This window comes from Anneissia japonica, unplaced genomic scaffold (assembly GCF_011630105.1).
Source record: "Anneissia japonica isolate Jap-2015-1 unplaced genomic scaffold, ASM1163010v1 scaffold275_len1219475_cov178, whole genome shotgun sequence".
Taxonomy (NCBI): Eukaryota; Metazoa; Echinodermata; class Crinoidea; order Comatulida; family Comatulidae; genus Anneissia; species Anneissia japonica.
Window position 1 is genome coordinate 139,062 of NW_022752912.1, and position 26,837 is coordinate 165,898.

The window sequence follows — 26,837 nt, forward strand, 5'->3', positions numbered from 1 at the left end:
AGAAGAAGACTTATTTCCAGTGGGGTCCTTCTGGTGGTGATTGGGCAGTACACCGGGAGACAATCCCCTACTCTTTTCCGAAGAGTGAGATGTGTATAAGAGACAGCATGATGATAGTACTGTATGATAGCAATGATTGCAGTAATTATGTAGAGGAATTGTAAATGCTGTTTATAATGGCGCCAATATTAATCAAAGATTATGATAATACTACATTATTAAAAAGGATAACAATGATAATTAGGATGAGGATGATAGCATTAATACATTATATTGTTATCATCTTACATCTTCGTTGAAGCTGTAAATGAACACATTGCCTTCTGTCTCTTATACACATCTTGTTTGTAAATCTCACCTGTACATATTGCGTACGTATTCCCTTTGAAGAGCCGTGGTAAATGTAAACAGCACCGGATATACTTTCATATGGAGCACCAATGGCAACGTCTGTACGAATTAAATTATAATAATATATTAATAACAACCATTCTATAATAATAAAATTAAAGTTCCACAAATTCCCTTGTTTCCTTTATGTTTACATCTCGCAATTTTAAAGCCAGACTCCGGGGGGAAGACACGGATACATTGTAAAACTGGGCGTAACCACCATTTCCCCTCATTTTAAAGAAAAAAAATTAAAATCTGTAACTTATTAACAGTTCCCTAGTTTTTTGTCAAACACCCATTTTGTGTCGTCAGTTTTACAACATATCAAACATTTTATTTCCTCTGGATCCTGGCTTTAACAATATTGTCTGTCTCTTATACACATCTAGATGTGTATAAGAGACAGGCCTATAGTTGACCACACAGCGTAAGTTCAAAATCTTAAAATAATTGATTTTGCCCAAACAAAATTGATTTTGAAATGCTCGTAACTTTTTAATGCTTATTCAGAACTTGATTCTGATGCCAGAATCTGAAAGTAGGGGCAAAACTGAGCCAGAGTAGTAATTTTCAGCTTTATAGTGCATCCAGAAATGAAAATATTGCCTTTCAAATACCCTAGCAAGATATCGCTGCTCTTCGCGAGTCACAAAAAGGGGCGTGTCACCAAAATTTCAAAGTGCCGTAACTTCGGAACACTTGGGAATTTTTCAACGAAACTTCGGGATTTTTCATAATACCCCTCAAAGTTTGTTTGGTTAAAATTTTAGCAAAATCCAAGACGGTCACCGTGGAGCCCCTGGTTGAGTTGGCATGGAATGACCCTATCTTCATTGCAGTATATTCAAGCCAGTTTATTTTAATTACTGTAGTTAAAATGAGTCATACAAATTATTAAGATACAGTAATGGAAAAACATATTGATTTTCTCGTACTGTAGCGGTTTATAATATAAAAACATAAAAATACATGATATTTATTATGTCTGATATTAACAATAATCATACTAGGCTCTTGTTCATTAATATTAATATATTTATAATCTAGTGTGATATTTTTCTGCCGGTAAAGAATGTGATGCTAATGCCAATTGATCTGTTGCAAATAATGGCAACTTATTGATTTTATCTTGCCATATGTACGTCAGTCTCTTTATACATCAAATGCATCTACTGTACTGTATCTTGCTGGGCTTTTATATTGAGCAGCACTTGCCTCATTATTACAATAGTTGAGTTTTTATAATGTAGATTTTTTAATACATAATAATTGCACAAATGGCCAGTCCAAAAGTTTGCCATGGAATATTTTAGTATTTGATCCAACGTACTGTAAGGTGATTAATTCAAACCCAGTTATATAAATATTTTAATGACTCAATATATTTAATTGGAATTACTTAAATAATTTTTGGGCATTATTTTTTTAAAGCAGTAGAATGATAATTAAATATTCTGCTCCTGATAAAGTAATCTTTTCCTGAATGTTCGAACTGCTCCTTCGGTCAGTTCATTCAAGTCGCGTCTCAAGACATTCCTCTTTCACCAACATTTTTAGTTTGTTTTTCTTTCCATCTTTTTCTTTTGACTTTTTTCTGGCAATTGCTTTTTATTTGCTGTCTTTTTCATTTTTCGCTATACTTTTCTGGAAAGCACATGCTGTAGAAGCTCTAGCGGTATGCGCTATACAAGCACAAATAATAATTAATGATGATGATAATATCAATTAATAATAATAATAATAATAAATCGTTCAAATTTATGACAATGATTTAGATTAAATTCATATCGTGACTAATGTGGGTAATGTTAATCATGATATGATGATTTATTTATAGGCCAATCATTTTTATTTGATACCATAGGTATACTTTTGGGTGACAGGGTTAACAAGGTACAGTACAGGTATAGCAGAATTTTTCAAATGCCAAGGTCATTGAATGATGTTAGTAACAAATAACAGTGAAATGGGTGTCAGACTATTTACCATCAAATAACAATAGGATATTTAATATTCTTTTGTGGCTGATCTGATATCCTTGAAACTATCCATTGTATTATTGACTCAGTTAAGTTTGCACTCAGCTAAGCTAAGCCTACTTTATGTTGCACGTTCCTCAGGAACAATATCTGTAACTTAGTGAGATAATACACCAAGGATTTTGACAGGAAGCGATCTTTGCTACTGTATTCTCTTGATTCTTTGACACAGATCAAGATGGGTCCGTGTCTGATTATTTGTATTTATAACAGGGTTTTTGTTTTTTATTTGTTTGCGGTCATCTAAACTTTGACCCTTGATTCTGAAGAATTTTTACTTCCTCATAGCTTCATTGCTACAGTAGAATTATTAATAATTTAATGATACAGTAGAACCTCAATTATTTTTTGGGGACACCTTCATGATAAAAATACTGTAAGTGTTCCCAGTAGGGATCCCAAAAAAGGATTTTACACTAATATTGTATTAATAGGAACTCAGAATTTGAAATCATTGACAGTGTATCAGAAGAATGATTTTTTGGAAACATTTGATACACCCTATTATCATGTTATAATATAAAACATCAATTAATTCTCATGTATGAGAAGTTCATTATTATAGTTTATTAATCTATATTTATTTATTGAAATGTAGTTAATTACAATTCAAAATTTAATTAAAGAAAGTATATTAAGTCAGAAACTTAGTGGTCAATAATGAATTATTAATATTAATTAATGTTAATAATAATAATATTATTGATATTCATATTCAATAATGTTACAGGTAATGATGGCATTAGGACATCATTTAAGTCAAGTTGAAGCAGAGAAACAAAAACTCCGAGCCCAAGTACGTCGACTAGTCCAGGAAAACTCATGGCTGCGGGACGAACTGGCTTCCACTCAACAGAAACTCCAAGTTAGCGAGCAATCCGCTGCAGAACTCGATGAGAAACATAAACATTTAGAATACATGTATTCTATAAAGAAATACGATGAAGACCAATATCAAGATGTAAGTACAGTAAAAGACAGGTTCTTATAAGGCCCGATAAAAAAAATAAAAGATTAGTTTATCACCATATCTATGCTGGACAATGGATGAGGTAGGGAGTCTTTTTATTTTTTATTTAGCTAAAGACAAATATCCTTTTTTTCCAAATTTTTCTTTTAATACCTTAGAAGACATGCAGTTGAAGGTGATAAACTAATAAAAAAAAATTTATGGGGGCCTAAATAAGAAAATTTTTTGTCACTTTCAAATGTTTTATTTCATTATTATTCAATCACTGGTTGATGCAAATGGTTGCAGGCCACGCTCTCAACCTTGAGGTCAAGGGTTCAAACTTTAGAATCATTTTGTTGGAATCCATGGACAAGGAACTTTACTTAAATTTTTCCCTATCCACTAAGTACCGTAAATGCTTGAGTAAGTGCCACTCGCAAATACTCTGTGTAATGAAACACTTTGAGAGAAACAGGGTTTTAAATACAATGTATACAGTATCGAAATGATTAAATAACACAATGAAGACACAAACGTTTCTTGATAAACTTTTATTTACAATGAAGTAGGAACTATGATAGGCCTACCAAACTATGGGAAGTACGTAAATTAGGTAACATGGGAACGGGGCATGGTAAGCGCCACGCCCATATTTTTTTATAAGCGCCGCTCTCGAATAAGCACCGCACTGAAGCCTCCAAAAATTTTATAAGCATTTTAATAAATTGCAGCACAACTATTGTAAGTGAATATGCTAGCAAATGTGTACACACTGCATTGTGCGACAAATTAAAAATCGACTCGTTGCGAGCGTCTGACAACACAGTGTCTACTGATTGTGAGTGGTGTTGCGTTCTTCAAAGAATTGTGTCGGCCGGCAACCATCGGGCACAGTTTATACCTACTGTAGCTTTAGACTTTGTGCCAGTTGACCAATTTATGGATCCAATGACCAGTTGAAATAACATAATACAAACAAGCGCTTTGAGACTTTCTTGTATAAGGCGCTATAAATTAAAATTATTGTATTATCACCATTTTTTGGAACAAAATAATATGGATTTGTGTATTTTTCGCTGAAATTTACTATAATACTACTTTGTAACTTGCTTCGAAATGTTTTGCTTTTCAAAACCCTCACTAATTAAAGTTGACAAACTTGTATACTACTTGGCCTATGCAATGTATGCAATGTTATTACAACACTACAATTTCATATAAAGCTAACACCTGATACCAGTAACTAGTGGTAGGCTTTCATTATCTTTGTGATATTGGACATGAAATGTGTTAATTTGATATGGTTGGTGATCACTGCGAATTCATTAGCTCCAGTTCCTACTATAGCATACTTATTCTTAATTTCCTCCGGGTGTTTTGATTTCACACACCACTGTACACTCCATTTATATTTAGTCGTTCCACACACTTAGAATAATTATTTTTCATTATAATTATTAAATTGTTATTAAGAGATGCGTAGAGTATGCATTTATTTGAAACTTTGAAAGTCTATATTATGGATCTTACTGCACGTTGATAAGCCAAAATAAATATTTTCCAGTTTTTTTTCGATCTTACTAACCCAAAATCAAGAAAATGGGGGATTTTTCTTGGTGGAAGAGGAGGGATGAAGTTACATTTTTTTTCCTTAAGCGATCTCTGAAAATGCTGTTAAAAAGTAAACAAGGTATATGAAGCCCCGCCTTAAGAACTGAATAAAATTTTTAAAATTATTTATGTGGTTATGTTAATTTTGCTTGGTCCTCCTAGATACAGATGCAGTTTAATATGAAAACGTCCATTTTGTATTATAATAATATACTGATGGAGAGAAAAGATTTCGGCATTACAGTATGAGCCATACTCTGCAGTCTAATGATATTATAAGCTACTTTTTAATGCCTATTCAAGGCCGACGTCGAATGTCGTCATATATAATAATCATTCTTTTTTGTGTCCGGCTAAATTTGATTAGACCATGTGATCAACCAGACGTAACTTAGCCTTCAAAAATTGATTATGAATTACGATTGTAAGACAAAATTCAAGATCGTGGTGAATATTACAATTACATTTGATTTTGCACTATATACAGTTTTTTTTTTTGCATGGTTAATTAACAATTTAATTTCCTTGTCGAGCAAAATAAAATGGCTGACAAGCACCTCACAAGTAGAGTGAGTAGAGACAGAGTATTGGATTTTACATCAGGTGATATACTGTAAGCAGGTGATTCATAATAGAGACGCACCTTATTTATTAAGCAGATTTACCTGCTGACCATTTTTTTTAAATCTTTTGTGGGCCTACCGTATATCTATTATTGTTTTGTTTGATTTATTCAATGTTTTACCTTTGTTAATTATATTACCTAATTTGATCAATTTTTCTTGTTATTTTCTAATGCTATTCAAAATTATTCATTTTTTTAAAAGCAATTTCTTCATGGTTGTAGCTGTAGAAAATTAAGGTGGGAGGTAGAAATTTTATAGATAGGTGTACATTGGTAAACTTTAAATAATTAAGAGTGGATTTTAAGAATGGGCAAGGGGTTAATAAGGTGGACAGAGGGCCGTCATAGTGGCTGTAGACTAACATTCCTATTATTTTGGTAAGTTATTGATTAAATGCTTTCATTTTTTGGATAGCAGGAAGAAAGTTCATCACCTGAGCAAGTTCATTTAGATCTTGGTTTTCCTGAAGATGAGGATGACATTCAACAACCTGAAGGTGAGTCCCCTTCATCTGATTTCTGCTTATTAAAGTATTTTCTTCCTTTTTTTTTCATTTTCACTTGCCATTCTTAAATCATTCTTTCTTAATTGTAATTTCTGATCATTTCCTCTTCTACTTCATCATCTTCCCATAGTCTTTTCTGATCATTTTCCCATTCTTTCTTATCATCTCCTGTGTTCCCGTCATCTTATCTCCCTATCTTCTCATTATCTCATTTTTTATTACTGTATGAACATCTAAGAGCATATTAAATATAGACATTTAATTACTCTACTTTTTGAACTCTTTCAAAATCTCTTCATTCTCTCATCTTATAGTGTAACCTCTTTAGCATATTCAGTCTTAAACATTCTTGAATAATACCTAAACCAAATTGTTGCTGAAATTTATGTTCGCTTTTCTGATTGGTCAATTGAACATAATGAGGTTAGGGATTCTGTATGGGTGTTGTCTTTACCTACAAACCTCACAAGTTATTTCTCACTGAGTAAGTCTCAATTTATTTATAATACATACATTTATAAATATTAAAATGAATGTATATTTTGTAATGCCTAAAGCAGATGGTTCCACTTTATTAATGAACATATTTGTTGTCATTAATGATTACTGTATGGTGGTTGTCATAGAAACGCATTTACTTTAAAACCCAATATCATTATTCTAATGTGAGTTTTTTTTCACCCTGTTCTTTTAAACAATTGTTTTTTTTTCACCCTGGGACACAATTAGAATCAAATCAATTGTTAAAAACAAAACAATTCTGATTAAAGACATTTCCATGTAATCTTTTGATGTACACATGCATTATCCTTCCCATCAACATAACTGGATGAAACAGAAAATTCTAAGCACCAGCATTTTAAGAATTAATTAAACATTAATTAGTTGTTCAATACAGGGGTATTCAATACAAAAATACGTGTACTAAACATATTACAGTATAGCCCATTTGACTGTACAGTTCAAGGCAGTGCATAATATAAAACTTTATGGACACGCCCAGTGACCTAAAGCGTGGACATCAATGTTGGCCCAGACACTTAATGCATGTTGTAGTAAAGCACACGTGTCACACTACGAATAATGTTAATTAACTGAAGTACATATTTATAATCAATTTATAATACTCTTTTCTTGTGATAATGCATAAAATATTTTTTTTTTTATCGACAGCTGTATATAAAACTACAACTACAAATACAACAACATTTAATGACAATCAGTTGATTACAAAATATATTACTGTCATATTTACAACTATTTTATTTATATCAAATATTTTCTTACATGTTGTATTAATGGTTATCATATGGTAACTATTTTTTAATGATCTATTTTAATGTTTAATAATTAGGTGTTTTGAATGAGCGTAATTAATAAACAGGCTTTGACTGCACTGTTATTATGTATTTCTGATAGATAACCCCCATAAAAAATCTTCACTGCTTGACAATAGTGGGATTTGAATATTAATAAGTGATGACCTGAGTGTCAATGTTCAAATTGTGTGTACATTCCTATTGATAAGATGATCTATCTCTTCTAAAATTTATTTAGGCATCACAAGAACAGATACAGTAGCTGATAACTCAATATTATTTCCCATCTAAAATGAATGTACTTTTATATAGTTTTAGTTATGGCTCTGATCATTCAAGTTTTTATTCATCATAGAGAATTAAATATAAAATAGAGTTTTTCTTTGGTTGAATCAGTGAGTTGTGGTTGGGTGGAATTAACCTGTCCTCTCCATTGCTGATGTCCTACTGTTTAATCCACAAGTGCTTCAACATGCCTTATATAAACAAAAGAACAGGAAAAGGAAAGTATTTTATTTATGTTGAAGAACACACACAGATAAAACTACCAGGAAGAAGAACTTGTAATATATTACAAAACAGAAACCATGCTGTGACACACCTAATGCCCATAAACTATACTAATTAAGTTTATTACTGACATCTTCCCATGAAACCCTGGTCAAAGGAGCAAAATATTGAAACATAAATTATGAGTATTGAATTTGAATTATCAGAATGAATCAGATCAAATCTTCAGTGTCCATACAAGTTGCACAGTTCACACATAATTGCATCAAGAATTTACAGTTTCAAAATAAGCTTCAACATAAACATAATGCGTTGGTTAGAAAAATTGAAACAAAAATGTAACTTGTAGGTATTAGATGTTCCAAAAATTATTCAGATGGTAAATAGGTAGTATATGAGCATAATACAATAATAATTATTAATATAAAACTATTTTTGACTTTAATTGATTGAATTTCTCCTAATGGTAAGTTGTGACTTTGTGAGGTGTCGTGATGCACTGTATTCGTTATTTTTGTGTAGATACTTACCCACAACAGCAGCCAGCCGGTAGTGATAGCATCAATGCATCAGGATACGAGATCCCGGCTCGTCTACGTACGCTACACAATCTAGTGATACAGTACGCATCACAGGGGCGGTACGAGGTGGCTGTACCTCTCTGTAAACAAGCTCTGGAGGATCTAGAGAAGACATCTGGTCACGATCATCCGGATGTGGCTACTATGCTGAATATATTAGCCCTTGTTTATAGGTATGCATGTGTTGTAATTAAATATTGCTTTTATAATTGTTAATAAATTGACATTGGTTTTGCACCAATGGTCAGATATGTTGTGATAATAATATTCAGCCACTACTGATCAACTATTAATAATAATTAAGAATATTAATTATTATTCAATTATGCTATTAATAATAATTAATATTCTTATTAATATTAACTAAAAATATTAATTAAAATTATTCAGACACTACTACTATTTATTTAAGGAATTAATATAATTAATAATTTTATTAATGCTACCGTAACTAATAATAATCACTACTATTAAGTTATAATTTGTGTATTTTATTTTTTGGGAACAACTCTTTTAATCTTAACTGTAGTTGGATTCATTGGTTCTCTCCACCAAGGTTTTTCATTAGTTAAATTATTTGTTAAAGCTGCATTGGATCGAATAACATTTATTTTGTCACATGGCCATTTATTATTGTATACTTTAACATATTTGAATAATAATTTTGAATGATATTTGTCTCTCCATAGGGATCAGAATAAATACAAAGAGGCTGGCAACTTGTTACATGATGCTCTAGCAATTAGGGAAAAAACTCTAGGCAATGACCATCCAGCGGTAAGTCTTACACACAACATTAATTATGCTGTTGTAACATATATCCAGGCCCTACCATATTTTAGTTTATCTTTTGATACTGTATATTGATTAACAATATACACAGGGGTTTAGCCAGAAAAACAATATAGGCCATCCAAAATGGAAGCCAGTGTATTCTCCCACAAATATTTGATGAAGTTTTTTTTTTCGTTCTATTCCTTTCATTCGATAGATTGCAAACCTTTGCCACACCATTTTATTATGTGAATTTATGACCTTTTCACCCCAAAATTTAGTCTCCTCTTTGACCAATATGTAATGCTCCATTAAATTTTATAATGATCTATTTCTTAGTTTTTGCATAATCCTTATTATTGTGATTTTGTGTCTTTCACTGACCATGACCATGGTATGAACCTTTTAACCCCACAATTTAATCACCTCTTAGACTAATGTGTACCGCTCCACTAAATTTTATGATGCTCCATTCTTTAGTTTTTGCATAATTCTGCTAATAGACACACAGACAAATGGAAATGAATGCATCTTTCTGTGGCAGTGGTAATAAAATATAGATAATAAATATTATTTAGTATCATTCAGTTAATTTAAAGACATTTTTATTCCTAAACAAGATTCTTTAACTTAAAATTCAATTGCTGTTCCAACCATGCTCTGAGGCTATGCATATAGCATTATTCCCTGATAAAATATACTATTAACTCTATTTAAACATGTTTTATTCCCTTGCTTCCATTAACGTAAATCCATCATTGCGTACCCTGGATTAATGTAACCTATTTTATTAGAGCGTACCTGGATAGAAACGGACTTGCTATATTACTCAAAAGTAAATATATAGTATATAGTAAGTCAAGAAAAATACTCAAAATTTCAATGGGAACATTGAAATCAAATAAACAATCAAATAAGTTACAACTTTTTTTAATAACATATAGATTAAAAGTAATTCAATTTTTAACAATTTACAGAATTTTTACTACAAAAATCCTTAATTATTAATGTTGAATTTAATGTAAAGAATATGTGATGGGTGTATGTATGTATGTGCCTGAAAACTTGACGAAAATATTTACTTTAAATTTTGAGTTAAATCCAAATATTGAATTTATTTTTTAACTAAACAAAGATAAAATAACATTATCTATATAGGTTACCTCATTAGGTTAGCGTTGATGAGCTGGAGTCTCTCCTTAAGTATATAGAACAAATTTTACAAATGGAATTTTTTATATACCTATAGAAGCAAGACTTTAGAATACCTACATTTTTGTTTGAGTTGCTATCACTTTGATTATATGGGTCCCAAATTTGATGTTTATCTGCCCTGCTTTCAGTAACCTCATTGAGGGTAAATATTTGCAGCAACTACAGACAGAACAGTTAGCTGTTTTGAAGCTAAGAGAGGGTGTTATTTGCTGTAAATATGATTGTATAACAACATGATTTCTGAAAAGGATAGGAGAATGTTTTGTAAGCAATATTGTTATTCAATGATGTATTTAATTGTTTTTGGTACATAACAAATTGGATCTATGGTAGGTCACAATTGTATTATAAATGTACATTATTTATACATGTGATTAATTGATTGATTGTCATAATGGTAATTCTCAATATTAATTACTGTGTTTAATGCTAGGATGACCCATGAAAATCCTTAAGAATGGTGGTAATGTGTTAGTTAAAATTAATATTAATATTTAAATGTACAAGAATGTGTTTACAATTATGCTTACATTTAAAAAAAGGAATATTTAGTTGATGACAATAATTCCAGGTATTTTAAGACTCATTGATGATTGCTATTTGAAATATGATCTATACCATTTTTTTTTTTATTGCTGACTGCGTGTATATTTTAATGGATGGCCTCATTTAACATAAAGGAACACTTGATAAGATTGTTAACAGATTGCAAGTTGTTTAATATATATCTCAGGGATGTCACATGTATTTATTGATCAGATTAATGACTTGATTAATCAAACATCAACATAAAGCTTGCAAACATATAGTCTCTAATTTGCATTTATTTTTATGGCCAATAATTTTTTTCTTTATTCCTGTTTGTTCCTTTTGATGGTTTTATGTTTACTTTAACTTACTCATTTTTTTTTATATCTTTTTTCTGTGGGAGGGGTGGGAGACACATTTTTGTGTAGATTACATGCAACTCTTGGTGCCCCTCCACACACGTTGGTTCTTCATGTTTTTTTTTCCAGTAATATTTTTTACATAGTGTAAAATTTGAATTAATAAATATAAATAGAATCTGGAAAAGAAACTATATGCCTACAGTACCATTTAATTCTTTTATGATTTGAACCCAGAACCATAAGATTGGAAGGTTGAACCCAGAACCATAGGATTGGAAGGTGGTACCTTATCACCATACCACATTGCATTTATTTATTCCATAATACCTTTTAATGGTACTGTAAGATGTTATTTTTCTTGAATTTTCAGGTTGCTGCAACACTCAATAACCTTGCGGTTCTGTACGGTAAACGAGGCAAGTACAGGGAAGCTGAGCCTCTCTGTAAGAGAGCCCTCGAAATCAGAGAAAAGGTAATTTTTTCGTTTATTTATCACAAAACTTAACAATTGATTATTTAATTTGATGATTTATAATTAATATCTAGTAGTGCCATGTATTTATCAAAATGGTTTTTCATTAATATATATTAAATAATAAGGAATGAGGAGGTAATTTTTTTAATGTCAGCTTTTCATATCGAGCTGTTAGGCTAAGAACATCATGTGGTCTCCACTAAGGAATGTGGAAATTACCACTATTAGTAATACACCTAAAAATGATAGTAATGCTAGGGGGGAAAATTTGAGGCGGAAGCAAAAAAGAGGAAGCGGGCAAGGACGAGAAATTAATGTCTTTTTTTTTTAACTTGGCCTAATGAAAATTTCACAAGGATGTTCCGGTTTTGATCTTAGCTTATTGAAATCCCTTGCAAAATATTGCACAATAATACCTGATGATTAAATTATGCAAATTAGTCATCTTGTACTGTATGTGGCATGACTTCTTCATATACGTCTTGGCATGCTCAAACTGTAATCTATGCATCTTTTAAAGACTACTATTGTTAATGCGAATCATAATGAGGATCATATATTCCCAACATCCAACATGATTCATTACTTATTACTCAAATCTTGCTCTCTACTTGGTATTGATTTATTCTAGTGTTTTTATAATATGTCAAAATGTTAAGTGACATATCCGTAATGTAGCCTACAACGTTACACAGTGCCGACTTAATTACCTTTACACGCCCATACCTAATACGGATGCGTTTTGGATGCATAAGATAACCTTTTTTTTAATTGAAACCTTAGAATGTTCTAGTTGAAATGTCATCATCCAAGAGCCTAGTTGGTTATTTCAATAGCTGTTTAATAAATAGAAGGTACCATGTGACTTTACAATGTTAAATTCAAATTCCACAGCTGTGTTGGATGCTAATGGATATTGTATTTGTACAAATTTCAATGCAAATCTTACAATCTGCATTTTTGTTCATTATTCTGATAATAGCCAAGTGCTATTATGATAACTGCAGGATGCTAGATTAATGATATTATTTTGTAAAGCTACTATTTTGATAAAATTTATAAATAGATAGATAGTATAAGGCATTTAAAGCATAAAAATAATTTGAGGTGAAACAAAAATAACATTCGTAATAGAAGACTAAATTTCTAATATTGTATCCTGACCATGGATGCATGACGACAGTTCACTGTGACCTTTTAAAACAGCATATTATGTTGAAATCCATTTACTGAAGTCACGATCCATTTCAAATCAGAATGTAAATGAGTTGAGCAGGGGGAGAAAGAATGAAAAGCAGAAGATATCGATGTTGGTAATAATTGTCATAGTATTGTGGATGCTTTAGGCTCTCTCTAATACTGGTAATAAGATTTAACATTAGTCTCTTCTAGAAAGATGGTTTTCAATATGCTTTTGAGTCCATATAGTTGAGACAATATTGACAACAGGTACTAGGCCTTGAGAAAAATTTGTTGTTTCTATGTTGTAACTCTCCATGCCTTGCACATAATAAAATTATCTGAAAAAAGCCTCCAGCATCAATCGTTTTCTGCACAGTATTTAGTCTTGGCAGTCGGTGTCTTGAGGGGAAGAACATTACCCACCCCCGCCCAAAAAAAACAAACAAAAAAAACACCGGAAAATGCTTGATTCTTCTGATTGCCACTCGCACAATTTTGCAATCCTTAACAGGTGTTTTGTTTTCAAATTACCGATACTGACCATTTTATCTAAGGTAATAAAATTGAACTTTGAAATTTTAGAAGTGATATGATTTGAAAGAAAATTGTATTCTTATATACAAGCATTATTACATAGAGATATTATTATACTTATAGTTTATAGTTTACTATAATACCTCCTTGGTACAAGAAACAAATATTGTGAAACCATGATTTGAGCAGTTGCAAATTGAGGGAATGGATTGGTCTGATAAGTCCAAACGGTAAAACGGTAACGGTATGGTAAACGGTAGAGGAAGATATACTAATGTTGCTTTAAAATTCTTTTCTAGGTTTTACCTAGCTGGCAGAAATTATTCATAAACATTCATTTCATGGATTCATTTCCCAATCCAATACGATCCAATACAATCCTCTATGCATCAATTTTCCCACAATACAAACAGTGTACACATTTACAGAACAGGTACAGTAAAATGCTATACACAACAGTACTATCATACAGGAAAGTGGGTTGATGTGTCCTGTTTGCACAGTCTAAAATGCTTCAATCATTTGCATTGTATTGCACCTCATGTGCGTGAAGAGCTGTTTGTTTATTCCAGCAAGATGTTTGGCATGAATGTTTCTGGTTCAGAGAGCAGCTGTGGTGAGATCACAATAGAACCAGTCATTACTTTTACGGGTGTTAACCATACTGGTATTAAAGTCTCTAGTACTGGTATTGTGCTTCCTAACCAGTTGTTAATAATACATTTAGTTTATCTAAACTGGTAATCTTGATAGTTCCATGCATTTGGACAGATACTTTTTTATTTTAAGGCCAGCAAAATTTATATGTTGCCGGAGTACAACTACAATGATAAAGGGATGGTAGTTTTTTAAAATACAGGCTTAGGCCTAATTCTAATCACTGCTTGCTGCTATAGTAGTAACTAATGACTAAAATTCATGGTTAGGTTTTCAAATTGCAGTTTGAAAAATGTCTTTTTCCAGGACATATAGGCCTATTTCAGGTTCCTCTTTTGGGGAAAAATATATATTTTTGCAGCAAACAAATATATTCAAGAAAGTATAATGCATACTCCAAGTATTGAAATGCACACCAATGTGTTGGAGTTCATGGTGTGCATTTCAATACTTGGAGTATGTATATTTCTGAGATTAATCAGAGGACCATTCAGATATACATTCAACCCTTGATCTTTTAGATTTTGAAGAACCTCAACACGAGGTAAAATAATTATTGTGACTTTTTCAAATTATTGAATCCATTTCTCTTGAATAAGTGCTGCTCTCAAACAAGCATTACACTAAACATGTTCCATTACGCAATGCTCAGTTCTTAAAGCCAGGCTATGGAGGGAAAAAATGTTTTGATATGTTGTATAACCAAATTTTCTGAGACATAAAAAGCATATTTGACAAAAAAGACTCGGGAGTGGTTAATGTATGTAACCAATATTTAAAAACTGGAGGAAAAAATGGGCGTAACCACCTTCTTCCACCTTTTTCCCCCCAAGTTTTTAAATATTCAAAATCTGTATCTCAGTAACGGTTCCCAAGTTTTTTGTCAAATATGCTTCTTGTGTCTTCAATCAGTAGTACAACATATCGGAAAATGTTCTTATCCTCCGGAGCCTGACTTTAAATATTTAATCACATTAAGTGACAGAGGTTAATTTGTTTGATCTTACAGGTTCTTGGCAGGGACCATCCTGATGTCGCTAAGCAACTCAATAACCTGGCTTTATTGTGTCAGAACCAAGGGAAATATGAAGAGGTGAGGACTTTATAGATTTTTATTTTTTCTTTCAAATTTGTGAAATAATGTTTTTATATCATTCTCTTTGGCCCAGTGATGGTGGCTCCAGGAATTAGCCAACAGAGGTCCAACAAGTTGACCAAAGCGTGACCTTGAGCCTCATTACGGGGATAAACCCATTACGGAAATAAACCCATTACGGGAATAAAGGGAGAGAATTTATGTTTTAGGATGGTAAAAACTGTGCTATTAGACCACAGTACTACGATCATAAATTTGGTTGTATTGGCAAATTAACATTTTTTATTGCCAACAGAAGTCAATGCTTTTCTTGCACCACTATTGGACTAGCCTCATACTTTACAGAAGTGATGCTGAATAGATTAATTCCGAGTGGGAAAAAAATCCCAGCTTTTACATAATTTGAACATAAAGTCCTAGGATTTGAAACTGAGCATCTTAACCACTAAGTCACATCTATACATTTCTATCTAGGTTGAATGGTACTACCAACGGGCATTGGAGATATACCAAAACAGGCTAGGCCCTGATGACCCAAATGTTGCAAAGACGAAGAACAACCTAGCGTCTGCCTATCTGAAACAAGGCAAATATAAGGCAGCTGAAACCTTGTATAAGCAAGTCCTAACCAGGGCTCACGAGAGAGAATATGGAGTAGATGATAAGCCTATATGGATGCAGGCTGAAGAACGTGAAGAAAGGGTGAGAATGATTGATAGTGAATTGAATATATGCGAAACATAACAAAATGAATTAAAAAAGGAAAGAAAAGCAATACAATTGAATTACTTTATATACAGGATCTTAAACTAAGGCTGAAAATTAGTTTAGATGGTAAAAATAAAGGTAAAGTGAGGGTTGTGAGTTCAAATCCAAGAACAAAACATTTTTCTCAAAAAAAAAAAACAACTATAACATATTGATATAAATTAGCCAATAAAGAAATCTTGTGTATACTTAATTTATTAATTAGTGAATTTGTTTTGTAATAATAATTATAATTACTGATTATGTTCTTTGTATATTGTTTTATGTTTTGTTTAAATTGTCATAGGTTTTTGTTTTAGTAAATTGGATATTAAGTATTAGTATTAAATGCTAATTTGACAAATATTTAATATTCATTACTAAGAAATTCTGACCTTTCATCAAAACATTATTCTGTGAACTTGTTTTGTTCATAAAATTCCTGGAGATAATTTTTGTGTACATTTAAGTACCCAACATTGTATTGAAATATTTGTATGATGAATCATAGTCAGTTGCTCTGATAAAGTGGCTATCTTTAATTAGTACATTCTATCTTTTTTATTTATTTATTTATTATGAAGAATATTGTATAATTATATATTATTATATAATTATATATTTTATAATGCTTGCAAGTGTTTTTCACTAATGATGATTCAATAATATCATTAATAATAATAATAATTTTCAACTTATATAGCGCATATTGTAGACTAACCCCATGCGCTTTACATTATTACCCCCGGTCACTGGATCAAGCACATGGAACAACACTCATGCCCCATAATGTTGCAGCTGTAATCAGCTCATGGTTGTGTTTGAACCTACCAGGTACCCACTTTTACTCCTGGGTGGAGAGAGACAACCGTTAACATTCAAAACAATTGTTACCAATCAATTATAGTTATTTTTATGTCAATTTTGTTGTTATTTTTATTTCATTTTTTTTATTCAAAACAATTGTTACCAATCAATTGTAGTTATTTTTATGTCAATTTTGTTGTTATTTTTATGTCATTTTTTTATAATTTTATTTTTGGTGTACTATAATGATTATATGACAGTCATTAGTACTGTTGAATTATTGCTACTAGCTTTCCTAATACCCATTGCAAATTTTTCTTTAGTGCTAATGTTATCTGTTGTTTTTTTTTTCCAAATATTATTAGTCAATTCATGAATTTTTTGTCTGCTTTGCTTGTAATCCCAGTTATAAATGGAATTCCTGGTTTTCATTTTTTTTTTCTTCTTTTCAGTTGGGTGGACATTATCGTAGCATTTTAAGTCATTCACTATGATTTATTAATTTATTTCATGTTCTATTTTTTTAATTGAGTTTATGGAGATATATTTAATAAAACGGAATTGAAAGTAAATTAGTGCAGTGGAGTGTATCGATGGTGGCGGTTGTTGAAGATACATTATTTATTCATTTGATTAAACCCCTGTCTGGAGCCTTTGTGCAAAATTTGTGGTCAGGAGTTCATCAAAATAGATTGCTCTACACACAAAGTTATTACACACACGTACACTGTACACACTGCAGTATTTTCTGTAAATTGTACCAGCTAATGCAAAAAAGCACCATACTTTTGTATGTTTAAAAAACTATATTCTTTACTCATTTGATTCAACTGCTTTCCTTAGCCTTGGTGTGAAATTCCTAGTCAGTTCAATCATGAATTTAAATTGCTCTTTATAAAAAATTGTTATATGCAGAATTCACTGTCCTCCCTGCAGTATTTCTCATGCAAAATGTATCAGCTATTATTAAAGCACCATATTTTTGTCGATTTTTTAAAAAGCTATGCATTTATTTACTTAATTATACCATTTACAGACACAAAAACATGTATTTTTACCCACATCATGTTCGGTGCTGGATCATTCAATAGTATATACTATATATATGGTATATTCATTTATTAGTGAAAACTGTACTCATATGAGGAACATTCATCTATATATATATATTCCTCAGTATACACATGGGATATATTCATTCAACTATAAATACTATTTATATGTTTTGAGTGTTTTCATTCATATATATGTGGTGTGTTCATGCATTAGCTTAATATATATTATACATACGTAAATACTCATTCTTTATAGTATTTACTATTGCATAGTATATATGAAACGTAAGTGACGCTATAAAGATTGTATTGTTTGAGGTGTATTCATATCCATACTATGCACACCATTTTGAGTGGTTTTTTTTGCTATTAAAAATTATTCCATTTCATATTCAAACTTACAGAACTTCTTTGGTCATATCTATTGGGCTTCTTTTTCATTTTAAAATTTATAAAACATTATTAAAAATGATTCCCATTAATGATGCTCAATTTTTAAATACTGACAGCAACCGATTCCAAATATAGAGGTAATATATATTCTAGTTTTATTTTAAAATTTATTTTTTATATAGATTTTATTAGTATTTTCATAAATTATTGAATCTCTACAAACAGTCTCTTGTATACTAAATATATCTACATTAGGTTTTAAGATTTTGGTTAAAACATTCAAGAGTTTCAATTAAGGCACACTAAATTGTACAATATGAAAACAATTCCAAATATATACATAATCAAAAGTATAAATAATACCAAAAATATGCATTTATAATTCCACATAATTTACACTTACAATACTATTTAATATTCTTGATTTAAGAATATTGTTTTAGTTATTTGTTAATTTTGTTTTTAGTTTCAATTATTAATGTACATACTATATCTGCTATATTATTACTCATTACAGTGTTATTCTGTTAATATTTTTGGATTAATTTATACTAGGTTTGTAGGCTGTAATATTTCTTATTTAAGGATTTCACCATTGTATTATATGTTATTGTTGTTTGTTAATATCATTGTCACGGATTATGACTTTAATATCTTCCCATTCCACATAAGAACACTTATTATTTCAACTTCAAATTTAACATTAATTCATTAATATAATTATATTATTATTACTTTATCAAAACCAGTACATGTATTTAGACATATTGGCTTGATATTAAAGAACTATCTATCATGCATTTGTTTCTCCTTTTAATTAAGTCAATCTGTTGTCATCTGTAAAGATATTTTTGTAGAATAACATAATCACTTGTTCTTAAAATCAATGATTTTTCACTTGGCAGGGAAAACATAAAGACAATGCCCCCTATGGAGAATATGGTGGCTGGCACAAGGCAGCTAAGGTAGACAGGTAAGGAAATGATTTGATTACTTGTACAATAATGATGTAAAAATTATGATTAATTAAAAATTAAATGAAAATTTATTTGATAAGAACAATGCCAGCTAAGTAAACAAAAAAAAATATATAGGAGTGATGTTTTGCTTTACCTGATGTGTTTTCGTACCGAATACTCAATACGTTCCCAAATACTTGTGAAAGAAATTTGCAAGTGATTCGGCTGGGAATCGAACCCATGACTTCCAGATAACTAGCCTGGTGTGATAACCAGTAGACCACTGGGCTTGCGCTTTGTGAATCCAATCCCCAAGTGGCAGCGGGTACTGCAAATGCTATTTCAATGTCGTCTAAGATACTCTACATAAACTAGGTATCATTATGGGGCTTTAGAAGTGGAGTTGTACTTTCACAGGATATGAACCTAAGACCGTGGGATTAGAAGGCAACCATCTTAACCGCCAAGCCACAATTCCATCCCATTTATTACTCACGTTAATTGTAATCATTTTGGGTGATCTTTTCAAGTACAGTTCTCTCACTAATTTAATAATAATAATATTCAATTATTTATATCTGCGCCTTTCTTTGCAGATATGAAGCGCTTTTGTCCCCGGTCATTGGGTCTACATGCTTAAATGTTGCTGCTGTAATCTGTGCAGGAGCAGGCAACCCCACCAGGTACCCATTTGTACTCCTGGGTGGAGAGAAGCAATGTAGATAAAGTGCTGTGCTCAAGGACGAAATTCACAGCGAGGGATTGAAACCATGACCTGAGGGTTGGGAAATTGGGAAACTAAACCGTTCCCGCTGCGCCAAACTGCTTTTACGACCCTTATATTTGTAGACCACCTCACATTAAATGCCACCTTTCTGCGGCTCTAAATGAGTCTGTTTTTATTTTTATATTAAGAACCAAAGCTGCTAATGACCATGAACACCTTAATTTTTAATGAAGTGTTCTTTAACTAGAGGAGATATATATACTGTGTATACTCAAATCATTATTACAGTACGTATGTGGGTCTTTCTAACAGCCACATTTTGCACTTTTAATATAATGATTACAAGAATAATTATGTTTGTATGATGTTTCAGTATTTGATAGTCATTTGAATTTTAAACTTATTTTACAGTTGCATAACTTTTTAATTGACCCAGGGTTTAGAAACTCTAGAATATGTTAATTCATCAGTTGAACCTTATTCTATACTTCCATTGTTTGACCTTTGATTTCCAGTCCAACTGTGACCACAACTCTGAAAAACCTGGGGGCGCTCTACCGTCGACAAGGTAAATATGAAGCAGCAGAGATTTTGGAAGACTGTGCCGTAAGGTCAAGGAAAAACGTATGTATAATTTGTCTTGTTACATTTTCTATTAAAATATTATCATTTTTTGGTAGTAATCAACACTATTAAAATATGTGTACATACATACAATGATAATTAATGAAAAGAAATAAGAACTGTACCACTTACTTCATTTCTGGCAAAAAGAAAATAGCATGAAATTAGTCAATCTCTCTACACTGTACTGTAGTTAAATATTATATACTCAATTATTTTTAAAATAAAAAAAAATTGTTTTTGTTGTATTATCCATGCATATTTTGGTTGAAAAAACAAATAATAATAAGGGGAAAAACATAACTGAACATTTCTTGCATATTATTCTAATAACATATTGAATTATTTTTAAAATTAAAAAAATGTTTTTGTTATATTATCCATGCATGTTTTGGTTGAAAAAAAAATTATAGGGGTAAAACATAATTGAACAATTAAACCCAAATATCAACAACAATCATTTCAATATTTACAAAAATAGAAAAAAAGTAAATGTATATACCGTGGTATACAATTAATAATTCCCCCTTGCAAGTAGTAGTAATGGTCTTCCGTTTCTATAGCACATGTTACAAGTCCCTATGGTTAGTAATATTCTTTACAAAGATTATCTTAATAACAGATGTAATTGTAAATTGGGATTCTTATGGAATTTGTGACTATTTTCCGTCTGTTGTCTTTTTTTTTCTGCGCTGTTCTTCGGTGTTTCCTTTCTTCTCGACTGAACAGCCTGAGAGTGTAAGTTGTGCTTTGTATCTGGCTTTGTTTTTTTCACCAGTGTTTTCTCATATACTGTATTTCAAGTTATACTAACAAACTGTTGCAGGGGTACCCAAGTTGGAAGAAGCCACTTTTCCAATGAGAAATCTAGTTAAATATGTATTTGCGGAAGGGAAGGGATAGTTTAAATTAAATTTTTGCTTGCTCGTTGGAGTGCGGGAGGCTGTCTTTGTTTCCGGGAGACTCTCGCAACGTGTGGAGACTTGGGACCTCTGCTAATGTGTGTATTGTACTTCATGTTCATCTGATGTTTAACTACACTCAAGTTTGTCTCATCATAGTAACATAACATGTAATTTGTCCATGAGGTTAGGCCTAAACAAATAAATTGCTTGTTTGCCCTTCTGTTTTTTAAAATGATAAAAAAAGGCAGGTGGAAAAAGTTATCTGGCAAAAATAAATATAAATTCACTCACATTTTTTTTAATTTGTAAAGAAAAAAAGCTAAAATAAAAATGTTTTAAAGTTTTTTTGTTTTTCTGCCCCTACTTTTTTCAGTGAGTTAGGGTGCAGGTGGAAGAGGGTAAACAAACAATTTTTTTTGGCCTTATAAATAAATGAAATAATATTGTGTACTTAAGTGACTATAAATTTCTTTGGGAAACCAACATTATATGTACAATAGCTTCCATAAAACTTATGCTTTGTCATTAGATATATTAATAGATTAACTAATTAATAAATATTTTCATTAACAAAGGAATTAATTACATTAATTTATTGGATTAATAATAATAATAATAATAATAAAAATGATAATAATAATAATAAATATATATATCGCAGGTATCCGTGGAAGATGCTCATGTCGCATAAATGAACAGTATGGCTTCTACAGTGCAGTAGAAAGATATACTGTAACTGTACTTTGTCCGTAGATAGGTTGATAGATTAGGTAATACTTCAATTAACAAAAGAATTGATAACTTTATTTTCTTTGATAAATCAACATTATAGCTTCCATAAAGCATTGTCATTCCATTATGCATTGTCATTAGATATATTGATAGTTTATACTAATTACTAAATACTTTAACTAATAAAGGAATTAATTACATTAATATCTTGGATAAATCAACAGTATGTTTCTATAAAAGGTATACTATAGGCCTACCGTAGTTTGTCCGTAGGTATTTTGATAAGTTAGCTAATAGATAAATGCTTCAATTAACAGATCGAGAATTAATAACATTATTTTCTTTGATGAATCAACCGTATCACTTCCATAAAAGATATGCTTTGTCCTTAGGTGGGTTGATAGGTTAACTAATTTTTAAATACTTCAAATAACAATGAAAATAATACATTAGTTTATTAAATAAATCAAAAGTATAGCTTCCATGGAAGTTTGATATATTGTACCATGATTGTACAAATTAATTTTTTTTAGACTTAACTATATAGTATTTTAGAGATTAAATTTGATAAATATGAAATTCCATAATGATTTGGAAAGTTTTAGTTTGCTTTTTAATTCCTTTGTGTGATCATCAACATATTTCACTAATTCTTGCCCTAATATGTTTGTTTGTATTCATCTTCAGTGCACATAGAACTAACCTCATTAATTATATTAATAATTTATTCGTATGAAATTTTGTATTTAACCAAAAATAGCATGTAATGAATACAAGCTTCAATGTCATTTGTTCTTTGGATATTTTATTTCATTTTTCCAGTTCATTGTTTCATCTGTCATTATTTCAGTAAGAGAGTGTTGTTTGTGATTATATTCAGTGAGACAGTGTATTTTGTGATAATATTATTATTACTATTTAGCATTGTTATTATTTGTTATTATTTTAATTTTGCCATTGTTATTTTTATTGATATTTGTGGTAATATATATTTTTTTTATGCCTGGCTATGGAGCAAAAAAAAATGTAGTACAACTGATTTTTCTAAGATAGGAAAAGGGTGTCTGAAAAAAAAACTTGTTGATTAATGATAAATAGAATTTTGAATATTGAAAAGCTGGGGGAAAGGTGGAAAAAAGAGTGTCGACACTTTCTCCCTCCTTTCCTATTTTTTATTTTATATATTCAAAAATCTGTATCTTATTAACTGTTGCTGAGTTTTCGTTTGTGTCTTACAAAAATCAGTTGCTCAACATATCATTTTTTTTTCCTGCTGAGCCTGAATTTAAACATTATAAACAGAAGCATGTCTGATGTTGTTTTTTTATTACTTTTATTTATTATTATTAATATTATCATTTTATTATTAAATATTTATACACAGAAGCTTGTACTGATGGTTATGTTGCCATTGAGAAATTATAAAGTAAAACACGATTGAGAAAAAAAAAAAAGAAAATATGTTTTACAAACACAGTAAAGAAATACAGGTTATCACGAGTGCTAGAGATAAATACTTACCTAAGGATCTAAAGAAATGTAGTTAGGAGGAAGGATGTTGATAATGAAAATATGGAGCTTTAACTACCACAATGATATGATTATATTGGAGCAAGTTGTTGAAAGCAGTTAGTTTTTCTACCATTTATGTTCATTATTAGAAGAAGTTAAAATTTTATATTTGATGGAAGATATAGCAACACATTTTTATAAGATTTGCTATAATCTTATGTAAACAAAATTCAGAATAGTATTCGCTAGGATTTCAGATTGTGAGTTATATTCTATATCTTTTGACTATATTATACCTAAGGTTATCAAGTTGTCCAAACACAAGATGGATTAAAGAAGTTGTTATGCCATCGAGTTATTACACGATTAATATGTCGTTGACCAAAACTAATCTTCTTAATGGAACTGAATTCTGTTTCTGATGCACATCCAACTGCAATTGATACGTTTGATGAACTTCTAGATAATAAAACACATGTTTTTGGGAGTAGATATAGGGATAAGGATGGTCACTTCAATTGGAAATATATTTTACGAGATGATATATAGATTCACATGTTTTCAAATAGTTGTGTTTTTATTGGTCAAGAAATCTCATGCATATACTAAGAAAAGATTCGTTAATATTTAAAAAAAAAACGATTTGAGCTTACTGTATGATTAAAAAATGGTTTTATTTTATATTCAAATTTTAATTGGAAAAGGAAGTTTACATGCAAAAAAATTTGCTGTAAATATCCTTCAAACAATGTACAAAATTGAATTGCCCAGCCACCTTTGAAAGCTGAAATATAGCTGATTATAACGACCCTGTGCAGTTTATTGCAACTGCCCGGTACTGTTTATTGCAACCACTCTGTACAGGTAATTGCAACCACCCCATGCAGTTAATTGCAACCACCCAGTGCAGTTTATTGCAACTGCCCTGTGCTTTTGATTGCAACCATCCTGTACAGTGGTGTACACCATATACTGTTGGTTGCAGCCACCCTATGCAGCTGAATGTAGCAACCATACGAAGCTGAATGCAGCCACCATGTGCAACTGAATGCAGCCAGCATGTGCAACTGAATGCAGTTACCCTGTGCAGCTGATTGCAACTACCTGATGTGCAGCTGATTGTAGCCACCTTGTGCAACTGAATGCAGCTACTTTGTGCAGCTGAGTGTGGCCAACCCTTGTAGCTGAATACAGTCACCCTTTGCAACTGAATGCAGCCACCCTGCGCTGCTGAATGTAGCCACCCTTTGTAGCTGAATGCATCCACCCTATGCAATTGAATGCAGTCACCCTTTGAGCTGAATGCAGTCACCCTGTGCAGCTGAATGCAGCCAACATGGACTGCTGAATGTAGCCATCTTGTACAGCTAAATACAGCAACCCTAGATAACTGAATGCAGCCACCCTTTGTAGCTGAATGTAGCCACCCTGTGCAACTGCATGCAACCTTCCTGGACAGCTGAATGTAGCCATCTTCTTGTGCAGCTAAATGCAGCCACCCTGGATAACTGAATGCAGCCACCCTGGACAGCTGAATGCAACCTTCCTGGACAGCTGAATGTAGCCATCTTCTTGTGCAGCTAAATGCAGCCACCCTGGATAACTGAATGCAGCCACCCTGGACAGCTGAATGTAGCCATCTTCTTGTGCAGCTAAATGCAGCCACCCTGTGCAGCTGAATGCAGTCACCCTGGGCAGCTGAATTTACTTCTCTGTGCAGCTAAATGCAGTAAATCTTAATGTAGCCACACTGTTATTCTGTCAGTCTGTTATTTTATTTAAAACATTCATCCTGAAATTTGATCTTTCAAAACGTATAAATATCAAAATGTCATTAATATCATAAATGCCATATATAACTACATATTGAAATATCTGGTTTTTTTTTCTACAGTAAGGTTTATTATAAAACAGTTTTCTATGTCATTTGTTGAGATATTATAAATACAACCAATTTATATACAGTTGTTTTAGTGTGTGTCGTATTCTATGTATTGTAAACCTGCATGAACATTATGATGCCTGGAAATGGAAGAGATAAACAAAACTGAAATAGCATGTTTGAATTAACCATTAACCTTTAATTTGCATTTTTAATTATGATCAAAATGCCATATGAAGGTGATCCCTGAAAATGTTAACTTATTATGTCGTCCCTGAATGAATGAAACTATCATCAGAAATCTTCCGCGTGTGGTCGTGGTTAAAACAACGCATTGCTAACTTCTAATACATTATTTATGTTGAATGCTTGCGCTCTGTTTTGTAATTTCATTATAAACGGAAGAAAGTGCTTTAATGTGTTGGGAGTAAAAAAGATGATTTCAATGATAACTATTCACTTTTTTTGATCTATATTTTTATCAATGTTGTAAATATACATCATTATCAAATCTATATTTAAATAACTATATTTGTTTAATCAATAATTAGGCCTAGGGCATTATTAACATATGGGGTGTACATATAATATCATAAACTAAAGACAAGATTATCAATTTTTTAAGTTAAATTTCATTTTCTTTCTAATTTGTATTAAGTTGATATTAAAACAATTGTAATAATTTAAAATGTTATAATTGTTATTAATTTACAGGCTCTGGATGTTGTGAGACAAACCAAAGTTGCCGAACTGCTTGGTACCGAAATCTCTCAGGATGTCCCGAAAGAAGTTGCCCAGAGAGAATTAAAGCGAGATCATCGGAGCGGGAGCCGTACCAGCGTGGCGTCCAGTCGGCGCGAGAGCATGGGTAGCACAGGTAGCGTTGCTTATGAAAAGCATGGTGAGAGTGGTCTAGAAGAAGTGAGTATTGGCATGAAATGGAAGCAGGTAGGTACACTAAACAGTGTTTGACTCTAATCCAATTCCAGCCCCTTATGAGGCCTTCTGTGCCACTCTTTCATTATCCAAAACGAGTGATACAAGTTTTGTTGGCTAGCAGCCGATCTAGCAGCTCATGGTACCCACGTTGCATGATACTAAAGGGTGTATTACAGCATGGCTTGGTTGAAGCGAT

At 31.5% G+C, this 26,837-nt stretch overlaps 1 protein-coding gene across 17 annotated transcripts in view; it reads left to right on the forward strand.

Moving 5' to 3' along the window:
• Positions 1-26,837, forward strand: part of LOC117122424 (kinesin light chain-like) — a 49,230-nt gene that overhangs the window by 9,444 nt on the left and 12,949 nt on the right. For 7 of the 17 annotated variants that reach the window (XM_033267988.1, XM_033267990.1, XM_033267992.1 and 4 more), the window contains exons 3-13: positions 3,163-3,393; positions 6,036-6,117; positions 8,478-8,709; positions 9,226-9,313; positions 11,786-11,887; positions 15,273-15,356; positions 15,834-16,061; positions 19,267-19,334; positions 20,563-20,671; positions 21,235-21,255; positions 26,417-26,623. In XM_033267988.1, the coding sequence (XP_033123879.1) occupies positions 3,163-3,393; positions 6,036-6,117; positions 8,478-8,709; positions 9,226-9,313; positions 11,786-11,887; positions 15,273-15,356; positions 15,834-16,061; positions 19,267-19,334; positions 20,563-20,671; positions 21,235-21,255; positions 26,417-26,623 (1,452 nt within the window). Of the gene's footprint in view, positions 1-3,162; positions 3,394-6,035; positions 6,118-8,477; positions 8,710-9,225; positions 9,314-11,785; positions 11,888-15,272; positions 15,357-15,833; positions 16,062-19,266; positions 19,335-20,562; positions 20,672-21,234; positions 21,256-21,400; positions 21,410-26,416; positions 26,651-26,837 lie in introns of all 17 variants that reach the window. The other 10 variants (XR_004447713.1, XM_033267983.1, XM_033267994.1 and 7 more) reach the window with 6 other exon arrangements.